At 46.4% G+C, this 22590-nt stretch overlaps 1 protein-coding gene and 1 long non-coding RNA gene across 5 annotated transcripts; both read left to right on the top strand.

The window, feature by feature from the left end:
• Positions 1 to 1308: 1308 nt before the first annotated feature.
• On the top strand, positions 1309 to 10626 carry LOC135184899 (uncharacterized). Of its 4 annotated transcripts, XR_010306257.1 has the most exons (5): positions 1309 to 1442; positions 4959 to 5085; positions 6001 to 6092; positions 9360 to 9456; positions 9640 to 10626. It is a non-coding gene; the product is annotated as an uncharacterized LOC135184899 (long non-coding RNA). The 4 variants fall into 4 exon arrangements; XR_010306256.1 differs by having other exon boundaries at positions 9360 to 10626; XR_010306258.1 differs by lacking the exons at positions 9360 to 9456; positions 9640 to 10626 and adding an exon at positions 8748 to 9014.
• Positions 10627 to 13460: 2834 nt separating this feature from the next.
• FOXQ1 (forkhead box Q1) lies at positions 13461 to 15646 on the top strand. Its single transcript, XM_064161104.1, has one exon. It carries the CDS (start codon positions 14151 to 14153, stop codon positions 15363 to 15365), a length of 1215 nt encoding a protein of 404 aa, XP_064017174.1. The 5' UTR covers positions 13461 to 14150; the 3' UTR covers positions 15366 to 15646.
• The last annotated feature ends 6944 nt before the right edge of the window (positions 15647 to 22590 follow it).

The raw sequence follows: 22590 nt of genomic DNA, 5'->3' as shown, positions 1-22590 counted from the left end.
GGGGTGCCCAGGGAGGTGGTGGAGTCACCATCCCTGGAAGCATTCAAGAAAAGCCTGGATGAGGCACTTAGTGCCATGGTCTGGTTGATTGGCTAGGGCTGTGTGCTAGGTTGGACTGGATGATCTTGGAAGTCTCTTCCAATCTGATTGATTCTATGATTCCATGGACTTCCCTGTTGGACTTCCCTTGTCCACTGAAGTAGTTACATTGTTGTAGAAAGCCACTAGGTTGATTGGACAGGACTTGCCCTTGGTGAAGCCATGCTGACAAATCATCTTCCTTTCTTCTGTGTCTTCCAGTATAGCTTCCAGGAGGATCTGTTTCATGATCCTTCCCAGGCAGAGAGGTGAGGCTGACAGATTGGTAAACAGATTGGCTGGTAGATTGGTAAACAGATCACTGTTTACAGCTCATGGGCAGCTAACACTCACAAATTACCTGCAGAAATAAAGCACTCTGGGTTTTTTCACTATAAAATACCATCCTCTTGATGAGCATTCTTCACATGGAAAGGCAAGAGGTGTGCTTCCAGCATAACAAAAGCATTCTGCACAGAAAAAAGTTGGATCTTTATTGTATCTATAAGCAGTAATTACCATGTCATTATATTTAGACCATCAGTTGAGCACTGGCATAAACAGACACACCTCCTTTGGCAACAGAGCTGCAATCCCATCTGCTGGCAGTTATCTTCATCCAAAAAAAAGATCCAGAGGCAGTTAAATAGGAAGAATGCATAAATGATTCTCCAAATCATAGAGTCATAGAGTCACAGAATCACAGAATCACAGAATTAACCAGGTTGGAAAAGACCTCTAGGATCATCGAGTCCAATCTACCACCTAACCCTTCTAATTAACTAACACATGGCACTAAGGGCCTCATCCACTCTCCTCTTAAACACCTCCAGGGATGGTGACTCCACCACCTCCCTGGGCAGCCCATTCCAATGCCAGTCACTCTTTCTGTGAAGAATATATGCTTTGCTCTTTTCCCACCCCACATTTTCCCCTTTTATCCCCCAAACCCACAGCACCTGGGTGCTGTTGCAGTCTCCTCCCACCCCAGGTGTGACCACTTTACCCTCCCTGCTCACTCCCCTTTATAATCAGCCCCAGAAGAGGCAGTAGCCCTAAGCTTGCCCAACTGGGCAGAGGATCCTTCTCCAGTTGCCACTGGTGAGTCTCCTACCTTGGTGTGGGCACACTGGGTGACTGGTGGAGGAGATCAAAGGCCGGGGGGCCTGGTGGCCCCCCGGCTATGTAGGGATAGGCTTGATGATTGCTCTAACATCACCCACAGGTGCTGGCTGAGCTCCTCTGTGTTTAACTGCTGCCTTCTGCTCACTTGTGAAACTGTAAAAAGGGCAGGACTGAATCTGTGAAGCATTTTGTGAAGCATTGAATGAGCATGGAGGGAATGTCTGAGAGTCCCTGACAAGGTAAGTGGAACAAAACTCCAATTTCTTTGGCACTCCTTTGTGTCAGAGTAGCTAAAGTTCTGTTCTGTTTTGTAATGAAGCTAGAACCAGCTTTATTCAGTACCAGGTGAGATCCTGACTCTGGGAAGCCAGGCCAGGGCAGCAGATGACTGTGATGCAGCAAAGGATTTTACTTTCACAGTATCATCAGGGTTGGAAGAGACCTCATAGATCATCAAGTCCAACCCTTTACCACAGAGCTCAAGGCTAGACCATGGCACCAAGTGCCACGTCCAATCCTGCCTTGAACAGCTCCAGGGACGGCGACTCCACCACCTCCCCAGGCAGCCCATTCCAGTGTCCAATGACTCTCTCAGGGAAGAACTTTCTCCTCACCTCCAGCCTAAATTTCCCCTGGTGTAGCTTGAGGCTGTGTCCTCTCATTCTGGTGCTGGCCACCTGAGAGAAGAGAGCAACCTCCTCCTGGCCACAACCTCCCCTCAGGTAGCTGTAGACAGCAATAAGGTCTCCCCTGAGCCTCCTCTTCTCCAGGCTAACCAATCCCAGCTCCCTCAGCCTCTCCTCACAGGGCTGTGCTCAAGGCCTCTCCCCAGCCTCGTTGCCCTTCTCTGGACATGCTCAAGCATCTCAATGTCCCTCCTAAACTGGGGGGCCCAGAACTGAACACAGTACTCAAGGTGTCTCCCAACTTGGTTGATTCTATGATTCTAACAGCAGTGCTTGAGGTGGAACACAGTTCAGAGCAGATCAACTCTGTGAGGTAAAGCCCTCTCACTTTATACTGGTTTAGGCTACTATGTTAAATTGCATTCTTCACTTCAGGATGAAGTTTAAGGATAAAAATGTAATTTCTTTTCACAACTATCTGAAAGGAATAAACTCCAACAAGCAGAGCATTTCAAACAAAACAACAAACAAACCACAACAAACTGACAAAACCCCCAAGCCAATTAAAAAACTAAGACATCTCCAGTTTAGATGCTTCCTAAGAGAAAATAGCAGGCTGGATTTTTACCTTAAATACTCATCTCTAGATAATTACTTGGGAAGCTTTATGCTTCTTTTCAGCTACTAGAGATGCCCAAATCACTCCATCTATTACAAGCATCTGCTTCGGCATGAGATGCTGACAGCTCTCTAGTGTGATGGGCAGGGATTTACAGTCCTCAGGCAGCAGCTCTGAGAACTCACAGGCAAAGGTTTTACCTGCTAAAGGTAAAAGCTTTCAAGCCAAACTCACTACTGTGTCTTCAGATCATATGTTGTTGGGTTTTTTTTTCCCCCTTTCTTGCCTTTGAACTTCTCAGCCTGCTCTTCTATTCACAAGAAAGTCACTCTCGGGACTATCACTTCCCAAACCTCTCATATCCTTTCTTATGACAGACTGAAATGGTGTTTGTGACCCAAAAAATTGCTTAGGATGTCGTCACGTCTTACCTCTGGAAGGACAGACTCACAATCCACTGTGAAAGATGGTTTCCCTGCAGTGTTCTCAGGCAAACTCCAGCATCATTGGATCAGAAACCAGCCAACATACCCAAAAGGACCCTGCTGAAGATAACCACAGGGCTGCCGGCTGCTGTGAAGTGCAGACAAGAGCAGTAACACTTCATTGAAGCTTCAAGATGTGATATGACAATAAATATTCATAGAATTATAGAATCAACCAGGTTGGAAGAGACCTCCAAGATCATCCAGTCCAATCTATCACTCAGCCCTGTCCAATTAACTAGACCATGGTACTAAGTGCCTCATCCAGTCTTTTCTTGAACACCTCCAGGGATGGTGACTCCACCACCTCCCTGGGCAGCCCATTCCAATGGCAAATCATTTAAGTTGCATCTTGCAAGCTGAAAATGAGCCAGGACATAGACTCAAGAGCCACGTGTGACTACCCACATTGTTTAACTAGCCACAAACTTCCCAACATGGCTTTCTCCTCTAACCTCATACTTTCTCACACAATACATGGGTATGGTTCAAGAGATAACATGGAAAAAGGGCAGGTCACTCCAGGCACCACAGATGAGGCCACTTCTTGGGAAGAAAGATAATTTAACCATGTGGACACACACCTGCAGGGTCAAAAGCTGGGTGCTGGCCTGTTTTATTTACTCATGCTAAGACAACCATAAAGACCAGATGGGACATTGTGGCCAACTTTATGTATGAGATCGAGATTGTATCTGCAGGACTCACCATACTAAGACTGTGATGTTTCAAATACTAATTAACACGTTCCCAAATTAGGATTATCCCTGTCTATAAAAGTATGCCAGCATAGGTGTTTGCAGGAGAGGGCTTAAAATGTCAGTCATCATATGGCCATAAGTTAAAGCACACTCATAAATGCTTTCACTTGGAAGATTGTATTAACCTTAATATAAAATACATGTTTTCTGGGTCTGATGACTCAGGGAGAACTTGCAAGTCTATACCTCAACCCATTAATCTTATATAAATAAACTTTCCCCTTGTGAAAGGGAGTTCCACAGCATTAATAAATAGGGATCTTTCTCAACCATAATCAGATTCTGTACCAAGCATTTAGAAACATTTAGATTAATTATTTGTTGGGAATCGTTCCCTTAGCTCTGTCTCCTCAATCAAGATGCAGGGCTCTATTTCTTTCAGCAACATGAGCTGGTATAATAGGAGGCAGAGTTTCCACATTTAACTCTCATATCCAACACCACTTAATTAAAGTCTCAACTGTGAAGAGTCAGGAGTCTAGCCAAAATGTTGAAGCTTTGAATTCACATCCACTGGAGAAAAAGCTCCACCAATTCAGGTTTGCCTCTGCACTTGACTGCACCTAACTTCATCAAGGGACCAGCTGTTAATGATGGAGCATTTAAAGGGCAAGAGGGAGTAAGAGGGTACAAGGTGCACCACTTCACATCCTGCCTTCAAAATAAACACTGTCCAAGTCATCACCATCTACTCAGCGAGAGCTGACAGGTATTTAATTAGTACAGTGGGATTACATTTTTCCCTCAACACTTTGGTAACCCTTAGAAGTTTTAATGTATGTTGGGTTTTGCTACCTTTCTTGGCATTGACTCCATCTCAAGAGAAGAAAGTCAAAATGGACTCTCTTCCAAACCCTCACAGCACAAATAAATCAAGTTATGAGCAAGGACTCTGGTAAGCAATGAGTAAGTATCTCCATAGTCTGATCTATCAACATCAAGTGCCAGAGCTTGCACTGCTCTGAGTACTGAAGTCTGCAAATGTGTGAAATATTATTCCACCTTCTCAAAAATTCCTCTGTCCATGCTGCTGGACGTTTTCATTAAGGGGGGGGAGAGGGAAATGATACAGAAATTGCAATATGACCTATCAAAGTGATGCAGAGCAGCTCCTCTCAGGAATTACACACTGATGTTCAACCCTCACTTTGGATTTTTTTTACACTTTTTATTCAACAATAACTATTATTATTATTATTATTATTATTATTATTATTATTATTATTATTATTATTATTATTATTATTTTAAACCCCTCAACCAGCCTCAGCCATGAAAGTCAGGAAAAGTGTACAGCAAGCGAGAAACTTCGGATGAAAGACAGCTGCTTCCAAGCGCACCATGGGAAATGAAAACCCAGAGAACTCCCTAGCCTGAGGAAAGCTGGAGAGGTGAGCAGTCCAAAAAATTCAGCCAGCAGAAGCAGCCAAATCAAAGATCTTTGGGCATCCTGGAAATGTTCTGCAGTCTGAAGGGAAATCGCTCTGCAATGTGCTCTTAGCTGGAGCCCTCTACACAAGCTGGCTGCTCATCTCCATCTCTTCACCTCAGCTTTGCTCCAGTCCCTTTTCCTTTTACATTCTTGCTTTGCTCACTCCTCTTCACACCATCCCCACAGGCTTCCTTTCTTCCTTTCCTTTCTTTTTCTGTTTTATAGTAAAAATAAAAGCATTCTAAAACATCATTTCCCTCATGAAAAAAAAATATCCAAACCCTTCAATATTTTGAAAAGGGAAAATGATCCAAGTAAAAAGAAACCCAAACAAGCAGCTGTGTGTCACAGCAGCAGCTACAAGCACCAGAGAAGTCAAGATGCTGATTGCACCAGACCCCTTATGTGCATACATGCATAAGTCTACACATTCTCACTCCATCCTCACAGCACTGCCTGACCCACAGGTAAGTAGCCACTGCATGAAAGCATAATCAGAGATGTTTATTATCAGTTGGTCTTACCTAATGCATTGAGAGTCCTGAGAGCTTAACAAGGCAGAAGGCTTTGGGTGTGACACATCAGAAGATCACCAACAGCCATTAAACTGGTTCATGTCTATGGACTGTGTTTTACTTACCAGTCTTGAGCCAGCACCCAGGACTTTTCTTGTCTTGCAAAGGTATGATGTCAGGCACATGACAGTTCTGGAGGTGCTGTGTAAGCCAGCATCGCCAGAGGCTCCGTGCAGGTGTGGTTAACAGTTATTTAATGATTCCTCACAATTGCATGTATCTGTCTGAACATAAATACAGCTTGATCTTAATCTTTCTTTTCACACCATGAATTTGCCCTGCTGTTTCCACACTTGCAGGTTCTCAAATGCCTGATCACAGTTATTACTGAGCTGAGATTCTTTGGATCATCTCAAACCACTCAGGAGCACTTGGCTGTCCTGTTGGCATGGTAAGGTGAAGAGTCTGAAGCTAGGGTACTTAACACAAACACTGCAGGTCTTCATTCAAATTCTGCAAGTTTGGCTGACCTGATGACTGACAGGATTCCCCTCCCTATGTTTGCACACTGATGACAAGTACTGTTCAGCTTCTGAAAGCAAAATTCTCAAAGACCCAAAGCACTGGCAATCTCTGAGAAAAGCTCATGAGACTCAGATAATGGCTTTAGTTAGAAGGGACATTCCAAGGTCATCTAGTCCAAACACCTTGTAGGGACCAGGGACATCTTCAACTAAAGCAGATTGCTCAGAACCCTACACAACTTGATCTGGAATGTTTCCAGGTCTGGGGCACCTACCACTTCTCTGGACAACCTCGGCTAAGAAGTTGATTCTACTTCACCCATCTGATCTAGCACTGAAGCAGACTGGATAAGGCACTTAGTGCCATGGTCTAGTTGACTGGATAGGGCTGGGGGATAGGTTGGACTGGATGATCTTCAAGGTCTCTTCCAACCTGGTTGATTCTATGATTCTAAGGTCTCACCACACTCAGCAAAACAACATTTCTTCCTTAGATCTAGTCCAAATCTCCCTCTTTTAATTTAAAAACATCATCCCTTATCCTGTCACAACAGGCCCTGCTAAAAATCTGTTCCCATCTTTCTTATTGGCTCCTTTAAGTACTGAAAGGCTGAAACAAGGTCTTCCCAGAACCTTCTCTAGACTGAACCACCCCAGCTCTCTCAGCATTTCTTCACAGGCAAAGTGAGAAACAAAAAGCAACCACTTCTGCACAGCCCTTCTGCTTCTTCCAGAAGCTGCAGCAGCTTTTATCCAGCACAAATGCCAGTTCTGTTCAATTAGCTAAAATAATTTTGAGTGATAGTTCGACTGTTTCTCTTCCAAAAGGTAATAGTTTTCCTAATTAGTCACTTGCTTTGATAAGGCACCGACTTTTACTCTAATCTAAATTAACAAGGCTTTATCTACCTGCATCGTTTAAACACACCCTACTTGCAAAGCTGGTATGACTAAAAACCAAGACAAGTGTTTGGTTTCATTTTACATTTGCTTCAAAGTGCTCCACTTGGAGGTTAATTATTAATCTGCTCAAGTATATGTAAAAGTTCAGGGAAACAATGGGGTTAGTAGGTAGAGTGGCAGAGGAATTAGGAAATGTCCTGCTCTCAGCTTGTATCATCTCAGCTTGGCCAAGACGCTTAAGACTTGTGAACGTTTCCTTACAGAGCAGGAATAGCAACACCTCCCATACAAAGCACTTTGGCATCTCCAGGGAAGAAACTTCATGCACATGAGGAAACAGCATGTTTGTTTACACCACCAAGAGACTGAAACTCAGGTAATCCCTTCAGAACTCACCTAGGAACTGCTGATCAGATATTCAAGCCAAGCAGCTCAACAGAACTAACCATTTTGTCAGATCTGCAGCAGCAGCAAAAACATCCCCTGCAGCTTTTACTCCATTTCTCTGAAAAGTGGTCAAAACACCCCCAATTTGTGAAATTTGGAGGTTGCAAATCCCCACCCCACATCACCTTGAGGTACTCTAATAAATACACACTCAGTTTAACTAGGCTGCTTGTCCTGGGCAGCAGTAAGTAGGCATCAGCTTGGACCAGGTGTTCAAAGACACCAATGTCTGCTGAGTCCAGGGAGGCACTGGAGGATTAGGTTGAAACCACTTCATATCATAGAATTATAGAATCATAGAATCAACCAAGTTGGAAGAGACCTCCAAGATCATCCAGTCCAACCTAGCACCCAGCCCTGTCCAATCAACTAGACCATGGCACTAAGTGCCTTATCCAGTCTGCTTCAGTGCAAGATCAGATGGGTGAAGTAGAATCACAGAATCAACCAGGTTGGAAGAGACCTCCAAGAGCATCCAGTCCAAGCTAGCACCCAGCCCTGGCCAGTCAACTAGACTATGGCACTAAGTGCCTTGTCCAGGCTTTTTTTGAACACCTCCAGGGATGGCAACTCCAACACCTCCTAGTTTTAAGACATGGAGGATGGAGAAAGGACTGTCTAATGTAAACAACATTATCAGGATGACAATAGCAGGGAAAAGGAATTGAAAACAGCAAAGGGAGGACAGAACATGCACAGGAGAGACACAATTTAGGGACATTACTGCCAAATACTGCCCAACACAGGCTGTCAGCAGCCTACTCCTGTGAAGAGCTCCTTCATAATGCTGAAGAGCTCCTTTATAATGCAGCTGACTTAGAAAAAGGGGGGAAAAAATCAAGTTATTTGTTACACCATTATTTCTTCCCAGATTTGGCTAATGATTGTCTAAATCATGGGAGTCCACCCAGAAACATCTTTCTGAAAACAAAGAAATAACAACAAAAATAAACTCACTGAAATACCCAACCTGGAAATAAGAATGTTGACTGCTCGAATGTTGAACTGGGATATTATTGGCAAGGTGATTCATCTGTTAATCCACAGCGCTATAAATAGTGCCTTAACCTAGTTGAATGAGAATGCATCCTCCCTATCTCGAGTGGCTTGTTTACCACGTGAAATAAATGTGATTTTGAGCTGGCTGAGGTGTATTCCAGAAAGGGCTAGCAAAGTTCAGTGACTCCCCACCTCCAGTTCTCAGTTAACCTTGCTGTACATCTCTCGTGCAGTCGCTTGTTCGGTTCCACCAGCGCATGTACTGGAAGGCAGCAAGAAGCTGTTGCAGCAGCTCAGACGACGTTTCCTCATATCATGGGCCAGTGATAGCAAGCCTCTGGCATCAATACCACGTTTGGCGCCAAAGGATATTTGGTCTGGCACCAACAGTAACAAGCTATGATGGTTTCTTTTTAAGTTGTTTGGCACTAGTAGCAAGAAACATTCACTATTTCTGGCAGAGAGCCACAGGGTTTCACCAAATGGCTTCTGCATCATAACTTCATAACAAACATCACACAACACAGCTTCTAAATGTGGTGGAGCACGTGTCTTAGCAAGCAATTCTATCCTTATGATTACACCCAGACTTATCAATACCTTCCAGTTCCAGCTTCTCTTTTACCATAAGAACCATCTTCTCAACGAGATGGTGGAGTCCCACAAGCCCATCACCACTTGGATTTTCTCCCTCCTGGTGCAATTACATGAAACCAGATACTCAGCTACAAGAAAAGCCTATGGGGACAGTTACTGAATTAAGTCATAGCAAAATATGTTGTAAATACCATGTTGACTTAACCTCACTCCTCACCCTGCTCTCTTTTATGTCTTACACTTCTCAGACTGCAAACCTGCTACATATTCCAGAGAGGTTCATCTTAGTGCCGCCGTGGAGTCCCCATCAATCCTCTGAGGCTTAAACAGCACTAGTAAAATGAGGTAATTAGCTATAAATTATCTGAGCCTCAAGACAGAGCAATCTCCATTGTGACAGTTCCCTGCTAAATGCAAGGATCTCCCAAAGAGGTCTCATGGTGGACATTTTAGTGGACACAAGACAAGGACTTTGAGGAGCTCCGTTCTACAGACAGGGCTGCAACCAACTTGTCAAATGATTTTCAGCAGGTCTCCTCTTCACCCATTTTGCCTATAAAACGGGAGAGCTCCGAAATCCCTGGGTGAACAAGATGAGGAACCAGGAATTCATTCTTCAGGTCTAAGCATTAGTAACAACAGCAGTCATCCTCTTTACAGATGTCCCTGCCCATTCTGTCACAATCCAGTATGTAGAAGAAAAGAAATTTGCTTAGACATGGACTTTTTTATGGGACATGAAATAGGCATGAAGTTCTTGGCATGAGAAAAGTTCACTCCGAGCAACAGCTCCTAAGAAAACCAAGACAGTGTGAAACAAAGTTGAAATGGAAATCCCCACTGTAAATTCAGCTCTTGGTACCTGTCAAAGATATGACAAAACCTCTGCCCATGGCGAATGGCTGTCCTTGTGAAAAAGTAAAAATCTCTGGAGCTTCCAAGGTGGAAATTCATGCAGAGATTCCATTTCAGTGATCAAACTCTTCCACCGGAGCTCTGAATGAATTTCCACTAACCTCCTTTCATCCAACTCCATCTCCAGCAGGATTTCCTTCAACTATAAAAACACACACATTGCAATTAACCAGCCTGCACAGACTCCCCACTTCATTTACGTGTGCTGGACATGGCTTCTGCTGTGAGCAGCCCATCCAAAGAGTACTCTTTGAACTATTCTACAGTTCCTCACATTGCATATTGCATTGTCCAATTTCATCACTCCTGGCAAGGCAGAGTGCTCCTGCAGCTCGTTACAGGAGTAGCAGACGATATGATGAAGCACTTTGTGCAGCTGGGTATCTCAGATGGACACATGAGCTTGCCTACCACTAACTATAGGACTTGCCTAGTCACCACACAGACCTTCCTTGACCAGTTGTGCTTACATGACCTTACAGGAAGCCCTCTCTAATCTGCCCCCGGAGGGGCAGAAATCAGGGAGGATGGTTTTAAAAATAAATAAATAAAACAAAATTGGGGGGAAATAAAATACCTAAAATTAAAGATTTAAAGCAAGGATGCAGCATGACAAATCGTGTTTGCTAATGTGTAAAACCAAATACAACGGAGGCAACACAACTAGATCAACAAAAATATGCCTGTAGCCACCAAGCTGTGCAGCATTTTGCTACATATAGTTAGAAATAGTTCATAGAATTCCTAGCTTGTGCACAGTGGAAAGGGCTGCACTACCCTGCCTCCAAACACCACCCGAGACACTCTTACTGAATCAAATGAGTCCAACGTGACAGAAAACACGAGGCAAAGTTGACAGTATGATTTTCAAGCAGCCACTCATGTTTCTCTTCTTTGTCTTTGGGTAATGTTTTGGGTAGGAAAAGAGGGGGTCACACATCAAAAACCCAGCGCTGGTCTGCTGCTCTGAAGAGGAAGAGACGTTCCAGTTCAGAACAAAGAACTGGAATTTTTTTCACATTGCTTCACGAGAGGTTTTTGGAGACTTTTCTTGGGGTGATGGGGGTGGAGTGTTTGGCTTTGCTGTAGCACAGCACATCAAAGCCCTTTTGATGTGAAGTTTACTTAACAGAATCAGTTTTTCCGATGATTGTGTTAATCTTTATAAACCTGAAGGCGATACTGTGCCTCTTAAACAACTATAGCAGGAAAAGACTTGAGGTTACATATACTCACAGTGGTGAGAGATGGCAGTAGTTGGGCTGCTTCCACCATTTCTGACAGCTCTGCTCGTGGTTCCATGGGCAGCAAGAGCACTTGACCCTGCTCTTACTTGAGCACTGTTTAAAGCATGTACAGTCATTCACACAACTACCTTTGGATGCTCTCTCAGGGAAGAGCCACCAGAGATTTCAAGGGGCAGTTTACTACAGGCACACACTCAGAGGCAGTGAAGGACTCTTCAGTGAAGCAAGGATCAACAACTACCTCGAGTCACATCAAGAGGTAGTGTTGATCTTCAAAAGGCTCACTACTCCAAACCCTTTAAAGCCTCTACATGGTTGTATTATTCTGAGCACAAACTTCTGTCGTCTCCCCCCTTACATCTTGTCAAACCAGCTTGGCCATCCACTCCTAGAAACGAAGCATGGCTGTGAAAAAGCTTCTGTTGTGTCTGATGTGTTTACCTACAGCATTTGAATGACTTTTTAAATTCTTTGACTGAAGATAAGAGACAATGTGTACATTTTCCATACAAATAGTGGAACAGTAATAAAATAAACATCAAAGGTAAGCCAGCAAGTCATTGCTACTTCGCTGATATTCACAACAAAAGCAGGAAGAGGGAAAAAACCTGCCCTCGTCACTGACATTACCTTAGAAAAGACACATTTGGGGAGAAACGGTGGCTTTTTCCCATACCCTCAAATACAAACATTGGCACCTACAGGTAGTGCAAAGACTTCACTGAAAGGTTTCAGTTTACATTACATGCAAACAACAACAAGGAACCAAGAGAGGTCTCCCTCCTCTTAGTTTTTGTCTTGCTGAATTGCCAGCTTTTTCAATCTGGGGTGGCTTTAGGGAGAGCAGGAAGACATCAAACCCAGCATTGCTATGAAAGTTAGCAAGAGTACAAGCAGGAGGACAGAAGAAGCTCTCCTTGTCCTATTCACTATTCAGGACTCACGCTGGCAAAGCTTTGAAACAGAGCACAGGTGCGTGTGGGAACGCGTATTCCATTCCAGAGATACAGAAGCAGAAAGCAGTGCTGTTTGTTTCTTCTCTCAGTCTTTTAAAACCTTTTCATACTCCAACGTTCCTGAAGAGCCAGACCACAACAACTCAGTCCTAAACGGGGTTACTCTGTCTTAAGTAGTCACCCAGAAATATGGTCCTATTTGACAGCTTTCAATAAAGATGGAGCAACCCATCCCTTCCTTCAGGACAATAAATACAAAGTGTGAGGAATAAAAGAGAAGCACCACACCAGGTTTTTGCTGATGCTGTAGTCCTGTTACTATTTTGCAGATGCCAACCCTAGACAGGCAAATGGTGTTTTGCAGTTGGCTTTGAGCAGGGGTGGATCCAACAGAGACTTTTCAGAGGAGCTCATGCCATGCAATTCTCCTTGTCAAGCTGTCCTGTCTAGGGTACAAAACCTCTGAAGGAAGCAACTTAAACCTAAAAAAAAAAAAAAAAAGAAAAACATTACCTTTTTTTTTTTCTAGGAAGAGAAACATCCAGGTAAAACTGCAGAATGCTTTTTGCCCCAGGTTTTGTGAAAAAATTTATGGATCCACAATGTGCAATGAAAGGTCAAAGTCACCATTTAAAACAACATCAATAATAACCAAAAAAAAAAGAGACATGATTTATTTGAGAGTGACATTTATAACAGAGAGGTTAGGAACCATTGGCAGAGAGCAGGTGACACTTCTATATGTACATGAACACTCAAGAGTTTAAGATACTTATGACTAAGATGAAGGATTGACTGATTCTGCTAGCAAAAGGCCACAGCACTGCCTATCTGCTCCCACATCCCACCTGAACCCGCTGTGGATACGATGGGAAGAAAAAAGCGTCCAGGACTGAAACAGTTCTGTCAGGCTACATAAATCATTAGGAAATCACAACTTGAAGCCGTGCGTTATTTTCCAGCAGGTTGTTGAGCTGTCACATTACAACTTGTTGCTGTACAGGACGCTGTTAAAATAAATCACTGCGCTTAACAGGTTCTGCTCTGCCACCTATAAGTCATCCCGCATCTTACACCTGGGAGGAGGGCCCAGCTCCTCGGCTTCGTTCGAAATGCCTGGGGAGGGGCCTGGCAGGAGAAAATACAAACAAGTTTCGTAAAATAACTTTCCAACAAGACCTCTCTGTCATCTCGGCTAATTACGGCTCCAATACGGATTATTAAGCGCATCCCCACCTTTGCTACCTTTGCTTCTCCACCCACCACCCTTTCAGATCTCGGTCCTGGCTCCGCCTCTCGCCGGCGTTATAATGGGCTGGTCTGAAAGTGGTGGAGAGACACAGAACCAGAGAAGGGAGAGATAATGACAATAACACTAATCACCCAAACAACCCGGCCGCTGCCAGGAGCCAGCCCGGCGTCCCGGCACTGACGGGACCCGAAGGGGGCTAACTCCGACGTACCTCGACAGCTTCTCCGCGCACCTGGGGAGCTCCGGACGGTAACACCAGCAGCGCCCCCGAGCAGGACGGGGCTCGGGGGTAGGGAAGCGCGGAAGACGCGGAGAGGAGCCGGCTCCAGCAACCTCCTGCCCTCTTGCAGTCGGCTCGACGCCCCTCTCCCCATGGAGCAGACAGAGTAAAGCGCAAGAAAGACAGAAAGGGAGACGGAACGAGAGCGATCGTTGCGGGAGTAAGGAAGGTAGAAGCCGGAGGAAGAGCCCCGTCTCCCGCCTCGCTGCCTGGAAGGGGCCAACCCCTGCCAGCCACCTCCGAGCTACGGACCCCTTCTCCTGCACTGCCTTGCCCCCTCGGAGCTGTCCAAGCCGACTGTTAGGGCAAGACGTCCCACGGCTGGCCTGACCGAGGGGCGGGGGTCGCAGGGTACAGGGCACTGGGGTGGACGACACCCCTCCGCCGCCATGAAGCTTGAGGTGTTCTCGCAGCACTATGAGGACAAGCTGAGCGTCGGCAGCGACCAGGAAGGCAGCGGGTCTCTCTCCCCGGCGCCGGCTGACAGCGAGCTGGGCTCGGACGGCGACTGCACTGCCAACAGCCCTGGCGGCGCGGCCGGGAGGCCGGGGCACCCACCGCCGCCGCCGCCCCCCACCTCGCAGCCGCCGCCGGTAGCAGCAGCCGAGAGCAGCAAGGGGAAGCCTTACACGCGTCGGCCTAAGCCGCCCTACTCCTATATCGCCCTGATCGCCATGGCCATCCGCGACTCCGCCGGCGGCCGCCTGACCCTAGCCGAGATCAACGACTACCTGATGAGCCGCTTCCCCTTCTTCCGCGGAGCCTACACCGGCTGGCGCAACTCAGTCCGCCACAACCTCTCCCTCAACGACTGCTTCGTCAAGGTGCTCCGCGACCCGGCGCGACCCTGGGGCAAGGACAACTACTGGATGCTAAACCCTAGCAGCGAGTACACCTTCGCCGACGGTGTCTTCCGCCGCCGCCGCAAGCGCCTCAGCCGTGCCTCCGCCGCCGCTCCCCCGCCGCCGCAGCCCGCCTGCCCCGCCGCCGTTCCACCGGCTCAGGAAGCGGCCAGAGTGGGCTCTGCTCCCGGCGATTGCTCCCCGCGGTGCTGCTGCGCATCCTCGCCCTGCAACTGCGCGCCAGGCCCCGCCAAGGAGGAGACGGCGGCGGGGAGCGGCGGGGGAGCAGCCGCGGGGAACGGCGGAGCCAAGTTCTCCAGCTCCTTCGCCATCGAGAGCATTCTCCGGCGGCCCCCTCGAGCCGCCCCGCAACCGCCCCCGCCGCCCGCCCGCCTGTTCTGGCCGGCACCTCCTGCCGCCCCGCACCTGCTGCCCGGTTCGTACCCGTTGCTCCCCTACACCCCCGCCGCGCAGCCCCCGCCTGCCGCCGCTCTCTACGGGGGAGGCCTCCTGCAGCTCTGCGGCTACGGGCTGGGCGAGCCATCGCCGGTGCTGCTGGGAGGCGAGAGGCGAGCGCTGGCCCCCGGTGAGGCGGTGGTGGAGCGGCCGCGAGCTCCGCTCTTCCCCGCAGCCCTCGCTAAAGTCGGACGGGGGCCACCGCCCGGTTCTCCTCTCTACGGGCCCCTCCGCTTGACCGGACCGCTGCAGCCGGCGTCGGGAGGGTCGTTCCAGCCATACGCCGTGGAGAACCCCCGGGCTTAACGGAGCATCATCCCAGCACCACCACCTCGTTCCTCCTCATCCTCCTCCCCCGCAAAGGGGCCTGCCCGGGGAGGGGAAAGGAGGAGACTTTCGGTCCCGCACTTTAACTCCAGAGGCGACCAAAGCCTCCAAGGAAAAGCCTCGGTGACTGTGCCTTAGTGAAAAGACAGCGGGTTTAACTTAAACCAAAAAAAATTAAAAAGGGGAAGGAAGGAAGGAAGGAAGGAAGGAAGGAAGGAAGGAAGGAAGGAAGGAAGGAAGGAAGGAAGGAAGGAAGGAAGGAAGGAAGGAAGGAAGGAAGGAAGGAAGGAAGGAAGGAAGGAAGGAAGGAAGGAAGGAAGGAAGGAAGGAAGGAAGGAAGGAAGGAAAAGAAAGAGAGAAAAAAAGAAAAGAAAAGAAAAGAAAAGAAAAGAAAAGAAAAGAAAAGAAAAGAAAAGAAAAGAAAAGAAAAGAAAAGAAAAGAAAAGAAAAGAAAAGAAAAGAAAAGAAAAGAAAAGAAAAGAAAAGAAAAGAAAAGAAAGAGAGAAAAGAAAAAGAGAAAAGAAAAAGAGAAAAGAAAGAGAGAAAAGAAAGAGAGAAAAGAGAGAAAAAAGGGGAGGGAAAATCCAAAATAACTGTCGCGTGGACATAGCCATGAGCCTCAAGTGCTTCTTACTGTTCTCTGAGACCTCCTTACCGCCCTCCTTCATCCCCCCCACCTCGTGCCGCCCAAGCCCTGGGCAGCGGAGCAGCAGGTGGCGGTGGGGAAGGACTCTGCCGGGGATGCACTGGGCACCGGGAAGGGTGGGCTGGGGGCAGAAGGCTGCTCCGGAGCCCTGGGGTCTGTACCGCAAAGCGATGCATCACTGTGCCAAAAAAACCCTCTTTTCTCCTGACCGGCAACAGGCGTTTGGTGGGGAGGGAAGACATTAAATTATTTATAAAAGGAGTGTTTTTAACACAGCGAGAGTGAAGCTTTTTTAATTAATTATTGTTCTTGGGGGGGGGACGGGGAGAGAGGGGAAAGGGCTCAAGGAAACGTCAGACGGTGCTTCTGTACTGGTTGCGATGTGCGTTTAAGTCCAAGAGCGCTGGGAAGAGAAGAATTGTCTGGGGTTTTTTGGGTTGTTTTGTTGTTTGTTTGTTTGTTTCTTTTAGTGTGTGTATATAATATCTGTGCGTGTGCGTTTTACTGACTCTCAGCACTATGGTTTCCCTCTTCCCCCTCCCCCCTCCTTTTTTTTTTCCCCTCTCTCCACTCCCTCGAATAAAACTGCCTACTGAATAAAGTCGGTAATGAGGAGAAGACAGTGATGTCTGTGCTGACGTGTCCTGGGGGGGGACCTGCCTCAGGCAGTCTCGTCAGATCTGCGCTGCCCGCTCTGGCCCACCTATCTGTCCATCAGGAAGGGCGACCGAGCACGGAGCTGCCTGGGTTTGAGCAAGTTAAGTGAGAGAGGGACGAGAGAAACGGCTTCGTCCCGGGCTGCACCAGGTTTGGAAGTACTCTTCAGGTCCTCGAATTAAACCGAGTTTCCCTGGCAGTGCTCAGGCCTGTAAAAAGGCAGGCAGGAGTGTGGGCAGGCAGATGTGCAAGCATGCAGCTTTGCAGGCAGACTCGAAAGTGAATTTGCAGGCAGGCAGATGTGCAGGCATGCAGGTTTACAGGCAGACGTGCAGGAAGATAGACGTGCAGGTGAATGTGCAGATAGACAGGTTTGCAGATAGATGTGCACACCAGCAGCTTTGCAGGTGGATGTGCAGGCAGACAGATGTGCACACCAGCAGCTTTGCAGGTGGATGTGCAGGCAGATAGATGTGTGCACCAGCAGCTTTGCAGGTGGATGTGCAGGCTGGCTGCCCGACTTGGGGCAGCTTGCAGAAGTCCTGAGCATCTGCCTGCCTTTTTTTTTGTTGTTGTTGTTGGCTGTTTTTTCTTCTTTTTCTTTTTTGTCTTCCTCCAAAGGACAGCAGATGACAATTCGTTGTCATCTCTTGGTCCAGAGAGAATTCTCTTCAGAAAGGTTACTGGCATAACCAAGCTCCATCTGCTTCTGGTGAGGACAAACCCACTGGCACCTCTGCAGGGTGAATGGTACTGAGGGTTTGCTGGCATAACGAGTTTACACAGGCTGCTTTTTCCCGTTGAGGCTGCTTCCACTGGAAGAAATGCTCAGGAACATCTCAGAAAGACAGTCAAAAAGGCACATGATGCGGTTTTAACTACCTGTAGCACTGAAGAACAATTTAGTGGCATCCCCAAACTCGTAGAGCTTTAAGCAAACTCAAAAAATCAGGGCTTGCTTGTTTATTTGTTTTTATTTAAGAAAAAAAAGGAGGAAAATAGGTGAGCTTCTTTCCTCTCCAAGTCTTCTGTAAGCACAGATCATCCCAGCAAACAGCAGCAAGCAAAACTTGGGACAGTGCTCAGATTTCTCTCTAATTACTCTTATTTTAGACACTGGACTCCCTCAGCTTCCCACTGAATAGCTTCTGCCTCTCTCCCAAAAAAATGATGCCAGGTAGCAAAGGTGTGTTGGGAAAAGAAAGCTTCAACCAGAACCATCTGTGGGCAAAAACACCAACCTGCTTTGCTGCAGCTGAAGCAGATTTCATGGTGTGTTTAGCTCAGACCATAACATTCATCAGAACACTATGAGAGATTAGTGACTAATGTATGAAGTAATCCAGCCCTTGAAGGAATTGGTTTTTATGTACACACACACACAATTTCAACATCATTCTGCCTTCAAGGCTCCAAGCAAATATTCATCTGCTCTTCTAGAGTCTATCCTTTCCTCCAGCTTGTATTTTAGCATCTCTTCCTTTACAGAAGCTGTTGGTGTGCAACTGCTGATGTTGTTTGGGTCTGTCGGTCTGTAATAGTCAGATTTCAGGGTGTGTTATAGCTGCAAGAATGGATGTGATCAAATACACCCAAATGTGAGCAGGGATCTGTGCACTCAATAGGATATCATTCTTTTTTTTTTTTTTTTACCCTTAGAAAAAAATTTTTTCATCAAAATAAATCAGCACTAAAAAACAAACAAAGGAAGAAAACAAAATCACACACACAAAAAAAAAAAACCAAAACAACAACAATGAAAAAACAACCACAGAGTCCAAGACTTGCCTTGTTAGTAAGTATTTACTTTCTACAAATCTATTTTGGGCTACATAGAATCAACCAGGTTGGAAGAGACTCCCAAGATCATCCAGGCCAACCTAGCACCCAGCCCCATCCAGTCAACTAGACCATGGCTCTAAGTGCCTCATCCAGGCTTTGCTTGAACACCTCCATCAATCTGGTATCAAGGATACCTGTGTATACTACTGCTGTTTGTTTGAGTCTTCCCAGCAGGTCAGAGTCAGAATTTAGGGGGACCTTGTATCATCCAGGAGAGGCAGAGGGAGGATGAGCTGACACCACCTGCTGCCAGGAGCCCTTCTTACTGAAGGCTCAGGTCTTCTCCACCTCCTCCTGTCTGAGCATCATCTTCTGAGGAGGGGGAAAGCAAGGAACCCCCCCTTGGCGACTTCTCGGTGGAAACTGCCTCATTTGTGCTACTTCTCAGACCATCCCTTGCCTTTCTGAGTGAGGGAGCTGGACCAGTTTGTTCACACACAAGTGAATTTACAGGTGGGAAAGCAATTTCTCAGAGGCAGCTGGACCTGGAGCCGTGGCCAGAGTCAGAGTGGAACTGGCAGAGATGGGTGTGCTGAGGGTGCAAAGTCATAAATCCGAGCTGTCATCTATGACAGACAGCTGGTGAAACACAGCACCTGTCCAAACACTTCCCTCCAGCAGCAGGTAACCAGAGAAGCCACACAACACATTTTTGTGTGAAACAGGCACTTTAACCATTTCACACACCTTTCCAAAACAGGAGTAATTGTGTGTCTGGGCATTTTGCTTTGTTTAAAGTCTCATAAATCAGGGTGACAGAAGACAAAGCCTTTCTCCTTCTGATACCTGTCACAGCAACAGCAAGCCAACACTTCCATGTCCTGCTCTTTCAGCCCTACTTGTGTCTGCATCACTCAGAAAACCTGTTTGGTGGATGGGTGCACTTTGAGATGCTCGGGGGGAGGAAAATATGTCAATGGCACAGTAAATCTGCCTGTAACAGGGAGCAAATAGCCCATTTGTCAGTAGATGAGAAGACCTGCAAACATCCTACACTGGGTGCTCCAACCCCTGCACACTTCCTTTATGCTTAGTGGAAGCCCAAGAGCAGCATGTGAATTGTGGTCCTGGGCTCTGCATTTAACTGCAGCTTTAAAAGGGATTTTCAGGGAGCAAATAGTCCATTTGTCAGTAGATGAGAAGACCTGCAAACATCCTACACTGGGTGCTCCAACCCCTGCACACTTCCTTTATGCTTAGTGGAAGCCCAAGAGCAGCATGTGAATTGTGGTCCTGGGCTCTGCATTTAACTGCAGCTTTAAAAGGGATTTTCCTCTCCAAATCAAATTATTTTGTTTTTGAGACTTTCTGTTCCATAACTGTTTCAATTATTGCAGGTTTCAAATGTTTTACCATGTTTTAAAGGGGAGGGGAATCATACCTGGCACTCAAAGTATTCTCATCAAACTTTTGGGGGGGTCTTTCACCCCAACCATCTGCCCCTCCATACTAGATAGCTATAGTGACCTGAATAATGTTAAACTAGTGACCTGAATAATGCTAGCTCTAACCACTTTCCTAACTCTCTTCAGATCTTGACCTACTGAGCAGAACAATTGCATAAACTTTATGGATTGAGACCAAGCTAACAGAAAGGAGAGGTTTAAGCAGCAGTTTGTGCTCTTCAGGGATTAATAGTTGCCAAATGCGAATGCACAGAAGACACAACTTGCAGGAATGCTCTGTAGATAACAGCTTGTGATAACAGTAGGATGATCCAGCAATGCTGTGCCTGTTCTGCTTTAGAGCAAGGAGTTTTACTCTTTTACCTCAGTGGAGACACGTCAGCAGGGCTGCATTTTGATTGTGTTCTTCTCTCAGATTCATTAACCCCATCCTTCACCAGATCTGATGAAGCCTGAAGCTTGCTTTCAGCTTGTCCTAGTTTTGGCCAGGACTGAGTTAATTCTCTTCTCCATGAATGGTACAGTGCTGTGGTTTGGGCTTAGTGTGAGAATAAGGTTGATAACATGCTGATGTTTTCAGTTGTTGCTAAGCAGTGTTTACACTCAGCAGGGACTTTTCAGCTTCTCATGTTCTGCCAGCAAGAAAGCTGGAGTGGCACATGGAACTGGGAGAGTACACAGCCAGGACAGCTGACCCTAGCTGACCAAAGATTCTAGGCCATATGTTGTCATGCCCAGTATGTAAGCTGTGGGGAAAAGGCTGGGCACTGATCAGTGCGTAGTGAGCCATCACACTGTGCATCACTTGTATATTATTTTTGCTCTGGTGGTTGTTGTTGTTGTTATTAATTATTATTTTCCCTTCTGTTCTATTGAAGTCTATTTATCTCAACCCACCAGTTTTGCTTTTTCTTCTCCTATCACAATGTGCATCCAGTGAGAAGGCTGGGAGGGTACACAGCCAGGACAGCTGACCCTAGCTGACCAAAGGGATATTGCAGACCACATGATGTCATGCCCAGTATATAAGCTGTGGGAAAAAGGCTGGGCACTGATCAGTGTATAGTGAGCAATCACCCTTGTATATTAGTATTGTTCTTCTTGTTGTTATTATTCATTTTTATTTCCCCTTCTATTAAAGTGTATTTATCTCAACCCACCAGTTTTGCTTTTTCTTCTCCTATTCTCTCCACACTCCAGTGGTTGAAGGGAGTGAGTGAGCATCTGCATTGGGTTAAAACACCTGGTTGAGGTTAAAACATCGCACAACTCTCACTTCCAATGATCCATGAGAAGGTATCAATGTCCCTTTGCCATCCCTAAGCCTTACTGAGGAAGAAGTCCACTGAATTCAGTTGTTTTATTCAAGAGTCACAATAGCTACAAGAGTCAATCCAATACAGATCCTTAGTGGAAGCTCCTGAGCACAGCCCTTGGTGTTAGCTTAATTGCATACTAAATGCTGAGAGGATTGGAAGAGGGTGAATGTAATTTTGACTTGGGACCTTGTCCATCTTTTCTGCCCCAAACCCTTTTGAAAGGGTGGTTCTTAGAGGTAGAATGTTTCAGGAACAGAAGAGCCTTAACACAGAAATTTCAGCCCAGAACTACATACACAGAGAGAACTCTGATTCATGGGTCCTTCATCTTTCATACCCTGATTTAAAAGAGAGAACTCTGATTCATGGGTCCTTCATCTTTCATACCCTGATTTAAAAGAGAGAACTCTGATTCATGGGTCCTTCATCTTTCATACCCTGATTTAAAGAGCTCAAGGTGAAGCTTCCTTCACCAGAGCAAGGAAAACCACCACAGCCCCGCACAAAAGGGTAGCAAGGTTTTGCACAACTCTTGGAGCTGGGGGAGGCATTTAATTTAATAACAGACTTTATTTTCTAGGCTCTTTGCCTTTTAAGTCTGAAGCAAACATGCAAACAAAGCTGAAATCCCCCTCCAGCCAAGTCTAGGGTGCTAAGCTATGATTTTGGCTGGGCTGCTGGATCCTGTTGCAATGCTGCTGAGTGCTGCAGTAGCCCTTTAATGATGAGGTGAATGTGATTCCACCTTTCATTCACATTCTGGAGAGGAAACCATTTACCTTTGGAATAACCCCTCCTGTCTTCACTGATATTCTCACGAGTCCAAAACTTTTGTCTATGAAGCTCAAGCATCTTGTACATTTCAAAAGAGATCTGTGAAGCTCAAGCATTGCACCATAAAGTCAGAAAGGTAGTTAGAGAGACCTTAATCCTTCCTAAACATTCAAACCTGTATTTCCTAGAGAAAAGAAGGCTGAGTGGAGATCTTCTCAATCTCTACAATTGCCTGGAGAGGTTTGGAGCTAGGTGGGGCTCAGCCTCTTCTCCTTAGTAACAAGTGATAGGGCTCCCCAGGGAGGTGGTTGGATCCCTGTCCTTGGAGGTATTTAAAAGACACAGAGATGTGATGATGAGGGACATGGTAGAGACAGATAATGATTGGGCTCTTAAAGGTCTTTTCCAACCAAAATGATTCTATGATTCTATAGGAGCACGTTGTTTAGGTTATATATATTCCAAAAGTTGGTGATTTACATCTTCTCCAGCCCTGCATAGGACCTAAACATTGCTGTTGCCTTCAGGAAGCTTTACCTCTACGTGTCTAGATGGATCAG

This window comes from Pogoniulus pusillus, chromosome 21 (assembly GCF_015220805.1).
Source record: "Pogoniulus pusillus isolate bPogPus1 chromosome 21, bPogPus1.pri, whole genome shotgun sequence".
NCBI lineage: Eukaryota > Metazoa > Chordata > Aves > Piciformes > Lybiidae > Pogoniulus > Pogoniulus pusillus.
Note: the sequence above shows the minus strand (reverse complement) of the source record. Positions and strands in the feature narration are given on the sequence as shown.

Coding starts and splice junctions, on each gene's coding strand:
- FOXQ1 (XM_064161104.1), top strand. CDS start 14,151: ATGAAGCTTGAGGTGTTCTCGCAGCACTATGAGGACAAGCTGAGCGTC.